This window comes from Glycine soja, chromosome 3, assembly GCF_004193775.1.
Source record: "Glycine soja cultivar W05 chromosome 3, ASM419377v2, whole genome shotgun sequence".
Classification (NCBI taxonomy): domain Eukaryota; kingdom Viridiplantae; phylum Streptophyta; class Magnoliopsida; order Fabales; family Fabaceae; genus Glycine; species Glycine soja.
Genome location: NC_041004.1, coordinates 5,156,151 through 5,170,076, shown reverse-complemented (window position 1 = coordinate 5,170,076; position 13,926 = coordinate 5,156,151). Strand labels below are relative to the sequence as shown.

At 28.1% G+C, this 13,926-nt stretch overlaps 1 protein-coding gene across 1 annotated transcript; it reads right to left on the bottom strand.

The window, feature by feature from the left end:
• Window positions 1–8,827: 8,827 nt before the first annotated feature.
• Window positions 8,828–10,649, bottom strand: LOC114406007 (non-specific lipid-transfer protein 1-like). Its single transcript, XM_028368541.1, has 2 exons — window positions 10,201–10,649; window positions 8,828–9,187 (listed from the first exon to the last, which is right to left on the bottom strand). Exons 1-2 carry the CDS (start codon window positions 10,545–10,547, stop codon window positions 9,178–9,180), a joined length of 357 nt encoding a protein of 118 aa, XP_028224342.1. The 5' UTR covers window positions 10,548–10,649; the 3' UTR covers window positions 8,828–9,177.
• Window positions 10,650–13,926: the final 3,277 nt, after the last annotated feature.

Below are 13,926 nucleotides of genomic sequence, written 5' to 3'. Positions count from 1 at the left end.
TTTAAGGTTATGATTTTTTAAATGATCAGTTAATAAACAAACTTTTATTATAATTTATGATTTGATGTGATTGCATATACTAATAGAGATTCATATTTTATTATGAAAAATCTATAAAAAAATAATTAAATAAATAGTGTTTGATTAAACAAAAATCATGATTTTCTTATCGTTTTATAGTAATTTTTTTTACTTCGCTTAAAATTTTTATAATGGAAACAAAAACTTACCAATATGATATAGCTTTTCGAGAATTTTGTTGCAATCATTATAAATTTTTTTAAATTATAATAATTAATCACAATCTACTATTAACGTTCGGATATATTTGTCATATTTTTTTCACTTTCGGAAACTAAATTTTATATTTTTATCTCTTAGGGACACATTTGTAAGCAAAATGAGAAGACGAAAAGTAAAAAAATAATAATATTATATGACAAATATGTCCCTATGCTGACAAATAGAGATGACCACATTGACAATCATTCATGTTAGTGACGATTTGTCCCTATGTGTCATATAAGTTATTTTATTAACGGTAACAGACGGAAGTTAATGATTGGATATACTTGTTGCATGTTTTACATTTTCAAGGACTAAATTTTATATTTTTATCTTTCAGGGAAACATTTGTGAGCGAATTACACATTTAAAGACAAAAATGACTATTTATCCTAAATTATACAATAATTTTTACAACTAGCAAGCAGAGAAAGAGGTTTTGATTTTTGAAAAAAACAACCAATGGAGAGGAAAGAAAAAATATATAATAAATGATATAGAGAGAAATAGACGCAAAAATGATGTAAATTTTATTTTATGTGTATTATTTTTTTATAAATAAGAAAGATAGAAAAAATAGAAAACAAAAAAAGAAAAAATATAAAATAACAAGTGATATGATAACAAAAGAGAAGAATAATGAAGTTATTGTATAGTTTCTGGATGAACATAATATCTCTACAATTTATCAAAAACGTAAAATTATGTGTGGTGAACAAAATATCTTTATTTTAGAAAAAAAAAAAAGGAATCTGATTTACTTTGGGGAGGATGACATTACCCACTCAAGGTTGGGCAACAAAAAATTGTCGTCAACAAATTGTAACGTGTTAACATTTATACCATCCTTTCTCATCCCAAGTGTTATTGATCATGTTCCATTTTGATCGACCGATTCAATCGGTTTGAATGAAAATCGGTCACCTATCATGTTTGAGCCACTTATTTGATCACAAATGTATTCAAATTGGTATGAGCTGGTCAGTGTTTAGCAAAACTAGTGACGCACAAGTCAATTGTGAACAGGCTAGCTTATGATTTTGCACACTTTTCACGCTTTTCGGTGCCTATGAAACCCTTAATGTCTGGTGTTTCTGTGTGTTGTCTCCACGCTACCTTTTTAACTTCAAATAACCACACACTCACTTCAGTGATTACAAATGAAATTATCAATTTAAAATCCTTCTTTTATTACTTAATTTGATCCCAAAGACTGATGATCCACAAATTCTTAGGAATTTTAGACTAATTTTTTTAGTGGGTTGCATGTAAAATATTCGGGCTAAAGTCTTTGCAAGAAGACTCAAGGTGGTGTTGCCTAAGGCGATTAATGCTAGACACAGTGATTTCTTACAAGGTCACACATTAATTTGTTGCACAGTATCATGGTGGCAAATGAGATGGTTGATTAGGCAAAGAGGAGAATGAAGAAATTCTTGATGTATAATGTAGACTATGAGAAGAAATATGATTTAGTATCTTAGGGTTTTTAATTTCAACTATTATGCTACATAGGTTGCTTTTGGGGAGCAGTGAATTCATGAGTAGTGGATCAAAGGATGTTTGATATCTACTTTATATCTCTATTTTGATTAACGGCAGTCGCTCAAAGGATTTTTCTCCTCATAGAGGTCTCAAACAAAAAGATTCCCTATCATTATTTTTGTTTACTATTATGACGGCGGGATTAATTGGTATGATGAGGGAAGCAATTAGAGATAACTTGTTTAAAGGGGACCTTATGGGTATGAAGGGCATTGAAATTGACTTGCTGCAATATATGTTGATGAGAGAATGTTCTTAATTTGGAGATGCTACACATAGTTGTCATTCCATTAACAAAATAGTGTTTGGATGGAGCGATTCAGAAGTGAAATTCATTTTTTTTAAGGAACTTAAAAAAATTCATAATAAAATAATTTGTTTGAATAAAATATTTGAAAAAATATTTAGTTTTTAGTATTTTTATGACTCATTTTAATTGATTAAAACAATGAGATTTTAAATTCTCTAAAAAAATATAGAATTTGAAATTTTTTTTGGAGATGATAACTCTAACTTATGTTCTTACTCGCGATTCTTTCTCATTCAACACTTGCAACAACGGGTGAACAAAGTTTTTATGGCCGATATTGATATAAGTTATTTTTCACTAACGTTGGCCTATGTTTTTTCAATCAGAATTTTTTTGTGTGATATTAACCAAAATTATTTTTTTATCGATGTCGGCTAATATTTTTTTTAGATGATGTTGGTTAGAGTTATTTTCTCATTGACGTTAGTCAAGAGAATTTTTTGCACAACCATGCACATCATCGCAACCACACATATGCAACCTGAAAGCTAGACATCACTAATCAAAGAAAGAAGCAAATGACAAAACAAATTAAAACTAGTAGTATAATGAGTATTTGCTTTGCATGCAATGGAAATTCTTGCTTATTGCTTGGTGAGTGAAGTGGTGCAAGTGTGGGGGGTTATATAGGAGATAAGATAGGACTCCTAGGGCTGTGGGCAACGTAACTAAGGGTTATCTAGAATGCATGTGGCAGTACAGTTTTTTGTTTGTAGGAATTTAATGCTAGGTGGTGGTGCATGCATGGTATAATCTTTTGGCACCTGGCTTAATATATGACGCTTGATTTGGTGCCCCCAATACAGATTTCGAGGATTGAATTGCATTGCTTTTATTAATTGGTCCTGCAATAACTAGTTTCTTCATTGATATGTGTAATGTTTTTATATATATTTTTAGATAAATATACTTATATTATATAATAGTCATAAATTATATGATAATAGTTATTTTGTATAATTCGTTGACAAATACGTTTATGAAATATGAAAATATAAAATTTACATTGAAAGTGTAAAAAATGTAACAAATATATCTAGATATTAATAATAGATTGTGACTAATTATTATATTTTAAAAAAAATTATAATGTTAACAACAAAAGGATCAAATTAGTAATTTAATATTTTTTAAACTTAACTTATCTCAAATTAACAAATAAAAGACAATGTGAATTTAAAATTTAGATTTGATTATTAATTGAAATTTAGATCTTAGAATTAAGGTTAAACAGGTGAAAGTAAAAAAAAATAAGAAAAAATATAATAAATGATTATTTTTATATTTGTTTTATTAACTTTAAATTAATGAAAAAAACTCGTAAATTAAATTGAGTCTAAAAGAAGAAAAAACTCATTTTATAAATTCATATAATTTTTTTATACTTTCATGTTTAATGAAAGATTTAAGTAAAAAAAAATACTTATTGTAGAGTATTATAATTAAATTACATCCATGAATATTTTTTAGGAAAAATTTCAATTGAATTGACACATTTAATTTGTAAAAAAATACTCACCACCTTTGGAACTATTTTTTTAAGGTTTTGATTTTTTAACTGATTAGTTAATAAAAAATAATTGTGTATGATTTATAAAAAATAATTTAAAAATCAACAAACTTTTATTATAATTTGTAATTTTATGTGATTGCATATACTAATAAATATTCATATTTTATTATGAAAAAATTATAAAAAATAATTAAATAAATAGTATTTGATTAAATAGAAACCATGATTTTCTTATCCTTTTACAGTAAAAAAAAATCTTTTTTATCTTATGTGTTGATAGCTTAAAAATTATATAATGAAACAAAAATTTACCAATATGATATAATTCTCCAAAAATTTTGTCACAATCATTTTACTTTTTTTCAAATTATAATAATTAATCACAATCTACTATTAACGTCCGGATATATTTGTCATATTTTATATACTTTTGTGGACTAAATTTTGTATTTTTATCTTTTAAGGATACATTTATCAGCAAAATAGGAAGATAAAAAGTAAAAAAAAATATTATACGACAAATATGCTCATATGCTGATAATTAGATATGACTATTTTAGTGACAAATTTGTCCCTGTGTGTCATGTAAATTATCTTATTAACGGTGACTGACGGAAGTTAATGATTGAATATATTTTGTTGCAATTTTTTTTACATTTTTAGGGACTAAATTTTATATTTTCATTTTATCTTATGGTTTTGCACACTTTTCAACCTGTACATGCTTCCTGGTGTCTATGAAAACTTTACTGCCTAGTGTTTCTGTGTGTTGTCTCCATGCTACTTTTTTTAACTTCAAATAACCCCACACTCATTTAAGTGATTACAAATGAAATTATCAATTTAAAATCCTTCTTTTATTACTTAATTTGATTCCAAAGACTGATGATCCACATATTCTTAGGAATTTTAGACTCACTTTTTTAGTGGGTTGCATGTATAAAATTCGGGCTAAAGTCTTTGCAAGAAGACTCAAGGTGGTGTTGCCTAAGGCGATTAATGCTAGACAAAGTGATTTCTTAGAAGGTCACACATTAATTTGTTGCACAGTATCATGGTGGCAAATGAGATGATTGATTAGGCAAAGAGGAGAATGAAGAAATTCTTGATGTATAATGTAGACTATGAGAAGAAATATGATTTAGTATATTAGGATTTTTAATTTTCAGCTATTATGCTACATAGGTTGCCTTTGGGAGCAGTGAATTCATGATTAGTGGATCAAAGGATGTTTGATATCTACTTTATATCTCTATTTTACAAAAAGATTCCCTATCACTATTTTTGTTTACTATTATGAGGGTGGGATTAATTGGTAGGATGAGGAAAGTAATTAGAGATAACTTGTTTAAAGGATTTTTGTTTACTATTAAAAATTGAAAAATATTTTTTAATTAATATTTCAAAATTTGATTGTATTTGTTTTCTATAAAGTTTAATATTAAAATTTCAACTATTTAAAATATAAAATTGAAATTTTGCATATGGAGAAAATTAAATTACCCTATTCAAACAAAGAATTTAAAATTGAAGATATTTAAATTAATTTATTCAAAGAAAACATTTGATAAAATGAAAGAAATTAAAATCAACATAATTCAAATTACATGAAATTTTGAAATTTTTGATCCAAACACAAGTTAAGGTAAGAGTATGCTAATTAGATGTTGTGAGCTCATCTCAAGGCTCAAAGTTAACATCTATAAAATCACTTTTGGAGGAGTGGGACTAGGGAGAAATGCTATGGAGTTTTTTTGCTAACATTTTAAATTTTAGGTTAATGTCATTACCTTTCACTTATCGGGTATACCAGTGAGAGCATCCAAGGATGGAGGTGACATGGACACCTATTTTGAGGAATTACAAAAAGTTGGCAAGATGGAAACATAAAGTCTTATCTATTTAGAATAAACATTGTGTAGATTGATACTAGATGTGTTTTCTGTCGCCAACAAGAAGAAAATTAGCCATACTTTGTTTTGTCTTTCTTGTAGTTAGGTTGTACTATTTGAAAATAATGATTTATTTGGCTAAACACCCTCAAAACATTACCTTATAAACCATTGGGCCATTTGGAAGTTTAGGAACAAATGTATCTTTGAAGGGTTAGAGTTTGACAAGAATCATTTGATGTAACACATTCACCTCACTGTGAAGTTTTCGTGGGTGGGATGAAAGTAACACGATGGGAATAGACTTTGCATGGATCGTTTGATACACCGGAAATTCAAAATTCATATTATGGGCAAATTAAGGTCATCTGGGGTAGGTGGATTTTGTTGAATCCGATGTGTTTTTGTTGCTTGACGTGTCTCGTGATAGCCACGCATGTTCAGCCTTGGGTTTAGATATTGGAATTATAGACTTATAAATTATACAGGGACAACATTTTTGGACGGTGGTTATCGTTTTTTACATCGACAAATAATAATTTTTATTTTTAAACAATGGTACCAGCAGTACCATATCATATACAAGCAAAATTGGGTATGTTATCCCCATTCAGGCTCACAAACCCGATACAGTAGGATGGTTAGAAGTTATTAATGACCAAATTGGCATAAATAATTTTCAACCACCAACTTTACATTTAATGCCCCGTAAACCATCTAGAGGTGGCATGATAACTTCAATATATACTTTATATTTTGTAACCATCCAGAGGGGCAGGTGGGAGTGAACATCCCTATACAAGTGCGGATCCTTTGCGATAGATTAGAGCACTATTTAAAACATTAAAACTTTTATTGACTAATCTTAATCTTAAACTATACAACTAATGATATTAGATTCATTTTCTATAATATCCATAAATATACCGATGCAGTATTTTAATAACAATCATGTATATAGAATGGATCTTGTATGATTAGGTATATAATTTAAAATTAAGATTGATAAATAAAAATTCTACTGTTTCAAATACTCATTTAATCTACTGCAGAGGATCTTGACTCTTCCTATACACTACATGTGACTTGTAAAAGGGTTGCATACCCCTTGTATTCATATATATTTCAATGCTATTTTGCTGATATATATATAAAAAAGCTCCCCTACCAAATATGTCCATATATAATTTCACTTATAACACTTATTTAGTCAATTTAATACATTATTGGAGTAATTGTATGATCTCTTCATCATATTGATAGGTAATTGTTAATTATGAATATATTTTTGGGTTAAATTATATAGGAATTTATAATATTTTTTTCTTAATTTTTTTAACAAATAATTTTTAAATTAATATCATTTATGTTTTAGTGTAAAAAATATTAAACGTAATAAATTTATGATACTTAGTAAGTAAAATTAATAATTCAAGAATACAAAAATAATTAAGGAAAATATGCTAATTAAGGAAAGTAGACTAATTAAGAAAAATAAACTAATTAATAAAAACAAGTTAATTCAAGAAAATAAAGACGAACTTAGTTCAAAAAGCTAGCTAATTTACATCTATAAAAGAAGAGAAAAGAAGAAGAAAAAAAACACATAGAAATTTCAAGAAAATACAATTCTTTATAGAAGGCAAGAGCTAGAAGAAGGAGAAATATGAGTCATTCCTCTCCTCCATTTTCTTTCTTATCTTTCTCTCCTTTACTAAATATTTCCTTCTTGTAATTGTAAAATATCTATGACAATGAGAAACTAAACTCCCTTTGTCAGGAACTTGGCAACCAATTACTTTTTATATAATTTATCTTCATATCTATTTAATAGTATTATATTTGCATTATTCTTTCTTGTGATTAATATTATTGCTTGTGACTTGATCACCCACTTGCATGATAAGTTTTAGAGGTAGCATTGAGAAATATTATTTTCTTATAGAATTGAGAAATATTATCTAAATAAATTTATCATTAGGAATATGTTGATATTTGTTTAGTCTATTATACATTTCTATTCTTAATGCAATTGACTAGTAGATGCAGGTATAAATTAGACTTTTACATGCGGGAGACCAAAGTTAGAATATATTAGTAAATGCATGTGTAAATTAAAATAATTATAAATAGGAAAAATCATTAACATTACATCAAAGAGTAGCTCTGGTAGGTTAAGTTTCCAACATTCTCATCTTTTGAATTTTCTTCTACAATAATATTGAATTTTCTTATCTTTTCTATCTTTAATTAATTAATTTAAATTCTTATTTAATTTATCTTCTTGTTTTACTTAATTTTCTACCAATTTAAATTATTATTTTTCTCATAACCTTTTCAAGTCAATTTTCTTAACTTCTTTATTAATAAAATATTCATCTACCTAAGTATAAAAAAAGTCCATATGAATTCGACACTTGAACTTTCATTTTAACTTTATTACTTGGGACCTATTGGTACACTTACCAATTTATCAATATTGATTTTTTTCTTATTTTTTTATATAAATCATAGGTATTTTATATATACATAAATCAGGTAATTTTTTTTTTAAAAAAATACCTATGATTTATATAAAAAAATAAGAAAAAAATCAACAAGATCAAGAGACCATACATATTTTTTATAATAGACAATCTTACTTGAGTCAAATATAAATAATATTAATGATAATTTTTTTAAAAAAATATTGAATATAATTATATAATCAAAACTTAAACTTAAAATCACCGGTTAAACTAAAATAACTCCGTCTAATGATGTTGAACTTTTACATGAGAACAATTAACTTTTTACTTATCTATTAAAAAATGTTTTAAAACATTTTCATTGGATTTTTAAATTCAAAGTCAAGTATTATTGAATAAGAATGCTATTAGAAATTATTTTTCTGTGAAAGTGCTTTTTGGAATTTTTCTTCAGTGAGAGTACTTCTAAGATTTTTTTTTTTAAACTTCTTATCTCTTTTAATTTATAATTTTCATATTTTTTCTAAATTAATTTAAATATCAATAATTAAAATAGCATTCTTGTATTGTAGTATTGTTTATCATTAATCTAAAATATAATTTGTATATTCAATGATATTTATTTATAACAATTTTAATTATAATATTAATAATATAATTTATATAATCAAAAGTATTTATTTATCATAATTTTAGTTATGTAATATAAATATTTATATTTTATGTATTTGTATCAAATATGTCTAGAAGAATTTTATTTGAGTATTTGAGTAGCTGAGGATTCCAAATTCCAATACGCTATGCGGACAAATTATTTGGAATTAAGGTAAGAAAAACCATTAACACAAGTGCAATTGTTTTTCATATGTAAAGTAGCAAGTAGCAAGGAATTACAGCACAATATATATGCCATTATTACATGCAACAACCAAATGAGAGAAATTTCAGCCAACACGTACTTACAATAATAACATAATTACTGGACCAAAGCCCGAAACAACTAAGGGACACACCGAGACCAAGAAGAGACTCGCACAAGTAGAGCCCTCATCGCCCTCCCATTATTTTTCATTAGTTAATTCAGCAGCACTATTATTATCGTATATATAGTGCCCTGTGACTGAAAAATTGCCCTGTTGTTTCTTCCTTATACCAGATCCATCCTTACCTGATCCTGCAATGTTGCACAACCATTTAACCAATAACCTCAAATAACTACACATTTTCATACTAAAATAATCATCTATGCTCGTCAAGTAAATTAAACTTACAAAAAAAAGTGCATAAAACAAAGAGAAAAATAATTATATACTAACATTGTAAAAAATTACATAAACATTTAATCGTATTATAAGTTTATTAATTTTTAAAATAATTTAAATAATAATTTATGATTGAATAATAATATAAATTTGTTTTATATTATTGTGTAGATATTAAACTCTAAAAATAAATTATGCAAACTTGTGACACCATTTAAACATCATTAAATAAAGTTAATAACATGTCTTTTTCTTAAAAAAAATACTTTTGCATTATGTAAAATTATAAATGAGACTCGATAAACAAAAGGTTAGACCTACTTAATTTTTTTCATGTTTTTCTTGATAAAATTTAACTAATAATTAAAAATTGGATAAGTATACTTTTTAGTCCTTTGAAACAATACAATGTTCAATTTTAATCTCCCAAAAAATAAATTACCAATTTCTGCTTTTTCGTTTATGAAAATGTATTATTATTTTTGGTCCTTATCATTCAAAAAGCTAGAAAAAAAACCTTCTTTGGTCCCCTGTTTATGAAAATAGAGTTCATGTATCATATATGCAAATTTTCATAAATAGATGATAAAAAGAAACCAATTATTTTTAAGAAACTAAAAGTAGCATTTCTCTATTTTCATTTAGTTCCGCGCAGGTATATCCTTTCGGTGGCAATCATATTTAAGTCACCCTCAAATACTATTTTTAATTGGGACTAAAATCTTAGTTCCTCATAACCCCTTTCACTAGATCTAATCCCGTTGGTAAACATTACTCCTCTCTTTGCAAATGTGCTAAGATATATTAGAGTGAGTATAAGTATAGCATTGCACTTTAGGTATTAGTGAAATTACTGTAGGAGTTAGTGAATGAAAATGTGAGGAAATGAAAGCATTTGAAGTGGGTGATGATGAGTTTCACATACGTGTTGCAATTGGTGGAGATGCTGATCTTGTAGGGGATGTTGACTCTACATTTTCTTGGAAGTGCAACTGCGTTGTTGGCATTGACACCCCTACCAAGACCTCTGGCAAAGGTTTTCAGGCAATTGCACGCCGTCCGGCGGTCCACGGTGGTCTTGGCCAGGGCGTGGAGGTTTCTCACTCCGTTGCAGCACCTCGCCTGTGGCCTTCCACCGCGACGAAGGTAGCCAAGGCACGGAGACACCGCGACCGCGACACGGCCGCAGTTGATCCTAGCATGTGCCATGTGTGCACTCACCACAACCATGTATAGCACAGCAACCACAAATGCAACCTTGAGGCTTGCCATTACTACTCAAAGAAAGAAATGACGAATAAACTAACAATATAACGTGAATTTTCTTTTTTGCTATGGAGTTTCTTGCTTATTACTTGGTGAGTAAGGTGTTGCAAGGGTAGGGTTTATAAAGAACATCAGATGGGAGTAATAACGTAGGTAGGAGGGAACACAAATACACACAAGTGGTGTGTATGCACCAATAAATATTATCATATGTTCATTTTCTTTTGGGTCTTACTAACCACCAGTGTCGTTGAATGTTCAATGCTTCATAGCACAAGTAGGATGTGAATTTGACGTAATGCAATGAAAATTAACACACAAATGTCTAGTTTCTTGCACTATTGGTTACGTGATATGATTGATGAGGTATATGTATGTGGTTGATTTTCTTTTACAAGATTTGTGTTATTATATTTATATTTAGATCATTATTCTTTATTACGTTTATGATCATATTTTACTTAATTTTCTTCAAGCGCTTTTGTTAGCCTTTTTCTTTTTAAAAGAGAATTTGTTTTATGAAAAATCATATGAGACTCCATTTAAAAATCATACGAGAATGCATCCGTCTATGCATCCTAAAGTTGAGATGTACTATGAATATCGTATGGGAGAGGGCATGTGGCAGCATTTGGTTTGTTGGTGGTTGTGATGAAGTTAATGCTGTGTGGTACATATGATCTAATCGTTGGGCACCTGGCTTAATGTGATACGTTTGATTTGGTGCGAGCCAATACGGTTGAGTCGGGTGATTAATGTATGGTCAGTGGTCAATGTTTTGCTCTTTGTATTTAGTATTTACTGTGCATGCCCTCAGAGAAAAGTTGTGACATGTAACACAGTGACAACAATGTAACTTATTATCTAGACTATTAGGTGACAAGGTTGTAACATAATTATCAAACGATGAAGTGTTGTCTCTATATCATTTTAATGCTCTTAGTCTCTATATAATTAACTTTAGGTTTTAGTTTTCATAAGATTTTAACTTTGATATTTCGTCTTTAATTCATGGCTTAATTTGAGACTTTGATTTGGTGTAAGCTGATACAGTAGATTCGGGTGGATTAAGGCATGGTCGCTGGTCAATGTTTCGCTCTACCAATTTACTGTCCTCAGACGACATAAATTCTGATTTATTCATTACCCATTTCAGTGTTTTCAAGTAAAACTCTGGTATGGGAAAGATTCAAAGGTAGGTTAAACGGGGCACCGAATTTCGAAAATACTATACTATGAAAGATTGAATTGCATTTTGTGATCAGTGGTACATCCCATTTTAGGGTTAATAATGGAGTAAAATTAAAGAAGAAAGTTAGAAAAGAAAAGAAAAAGTAATTAATAATATGGTATAAAAACAATTAAAAGAAGAAATGAAAATATTATTGACAAATTTGTTGTTACTCATTATTGGAAAAAACATTTTCTATGTCGGTTAATTCAGACATTTAATATTGATTATTAATTATCGTCATAAATAAAACTTAAAAAATCTTCAATTTTTAGGACAGTTTTATAAAAAAATTATCTTAGAAAAATGTATATTTTTAATATGATTTTTAACTAAAAACATCTTAAAATGATATCCTTCTAAAATAATTTTTTTTATATAAAATCTCATAATGTTTTTTTAAATGAGAATTCTAAAACAATCATCTTAAAATACTTTTTTTAAAAAAAAAAAATTAAGCATTCTAAAGATGATTTTTAAAATAATCTTTTTAATATATATTTTTTAAATAATTGTCTGTCTTTGTTTTTTTTAAAAAAAAAAAAACTAAAAATATGTACACCTTCACATAATCATATCACTAATTCCAAAATATGCAGTTCCTTGTTGGACACACACGTATCTATCTCTAATTCCAAAATATGTAGTTCCTTGTTGGACACACACGTATCTATCTCATTCTTATCACAACATTTTCTTATGATGTCCTCATCATCAATACGATTCTTATATAATAGTTTTTCTTCTTTGATTTTTTTCCGAAGTGCTATAAATTAGAAAACTACTTATATAGTTATCAGTGTAAGAAAGACAAAATATATATACTATAAGCCTCTTAACTATATCTGCAAATAAAGTTCTGGAATTTATTTTGACATTTATTATATATAAAGTTAATATTCCGCACCAAATCAACTACAAATGAAAAATCAAATGGCAGCTTCTTGATATACTATTTCGGAGATGATGACAAAATCAATGACAATAACTATAGAAAGGTAAAACATGTCATTTACCTTGCTGCAGCCATGAAACCAAATGCTATCATTTTTTCCCATCCATTGATGTTAATACTATAAATAATAAAATTTAATCTTAATTATTGTGGTTAAATTAGTTACCTCCACTACCTATTGTGGTTATTATCCCATAACAGGTCCTATAGTGAACAGCCAATGATTGGCTTTGTATTCATCATTGGCATCTCTATATAAACCATATTAGTGAATAAAATGAGCAAGAAAACCTTTATCAATTAGCTCCTACTTAGCTTAGTGCAGCTCAGTCCTCTATCAGCATATACATTTATCTATATCCTATATAAAGGAAATCCAAATTTGTTCAGCAATCATGGCATTTATAAAGAACTTATTAACCCCTTTAGTTGACAGAGAAAAAAGCTCACCATAACATGGCATCGGATGAAATGGAAAGCTTGGCAACAAGCAAAGATCTTTGAATGATAAAAAAGAAACCTTTCCATGTTCCAGGGCACCAACCACATGTAATAAATATCAGTTGACCAATATCGGGAATCCAGTATGCCAAAATTGTTGAAATCATTGCCTCAGGAATCCCATACTTGAATTGCATTGTGAATAACCAGGAGAGGGACATGAATGATTATTGATAAAGCTGCCAAAAATGAAATAATGACATTATTGCTTTGAGATTGAAGGAATGTATGGCAGCTGTTTGAGATAATATAAGCAAATAAGATAGGAATTGAACAAATACAAATGGATAACGTCTTGATCGTCAATTTCATCAGATGATCACTTTCCTGAAATATTGCTGGTAGGAGTCTGTTCAATGTCTGTTAGACCAAGTATACCTCTACTGTTTGAATCTCCATTTTCAACATTAGTCTAAAAATAAACGAATAACTTATTCAAACAATTAACATGATTATATTCTCTCTATATTTTTACTTGAATTAGATAAAGCCACTGAGGATTGTACCAATCGCTTGTCCCTGGCTAAGTCTTCCATTGTCTCATTCAAGTCAGCTTCCTCCTAATTGAACAACTTCAATTCAGTGTAAACCTCATAAGAATAATAATTAAACAGACCACAGAACATGAATGAATTAATTTAATAATAGATTCAACCTGTATATTGTTCAGACTGATAAATTTGTCAATTGTATCTCTA

Bases quoted from the DNA above. Each gene is read 5' to 3' on its own strand.
- LOC114406007 (XM_028368541.1), bottom strand. From the start codon at position 10,547: ATGGCAAGCCTCAAGGTTGCATTTGTGGTTGCTGTGCTATACATGGTT.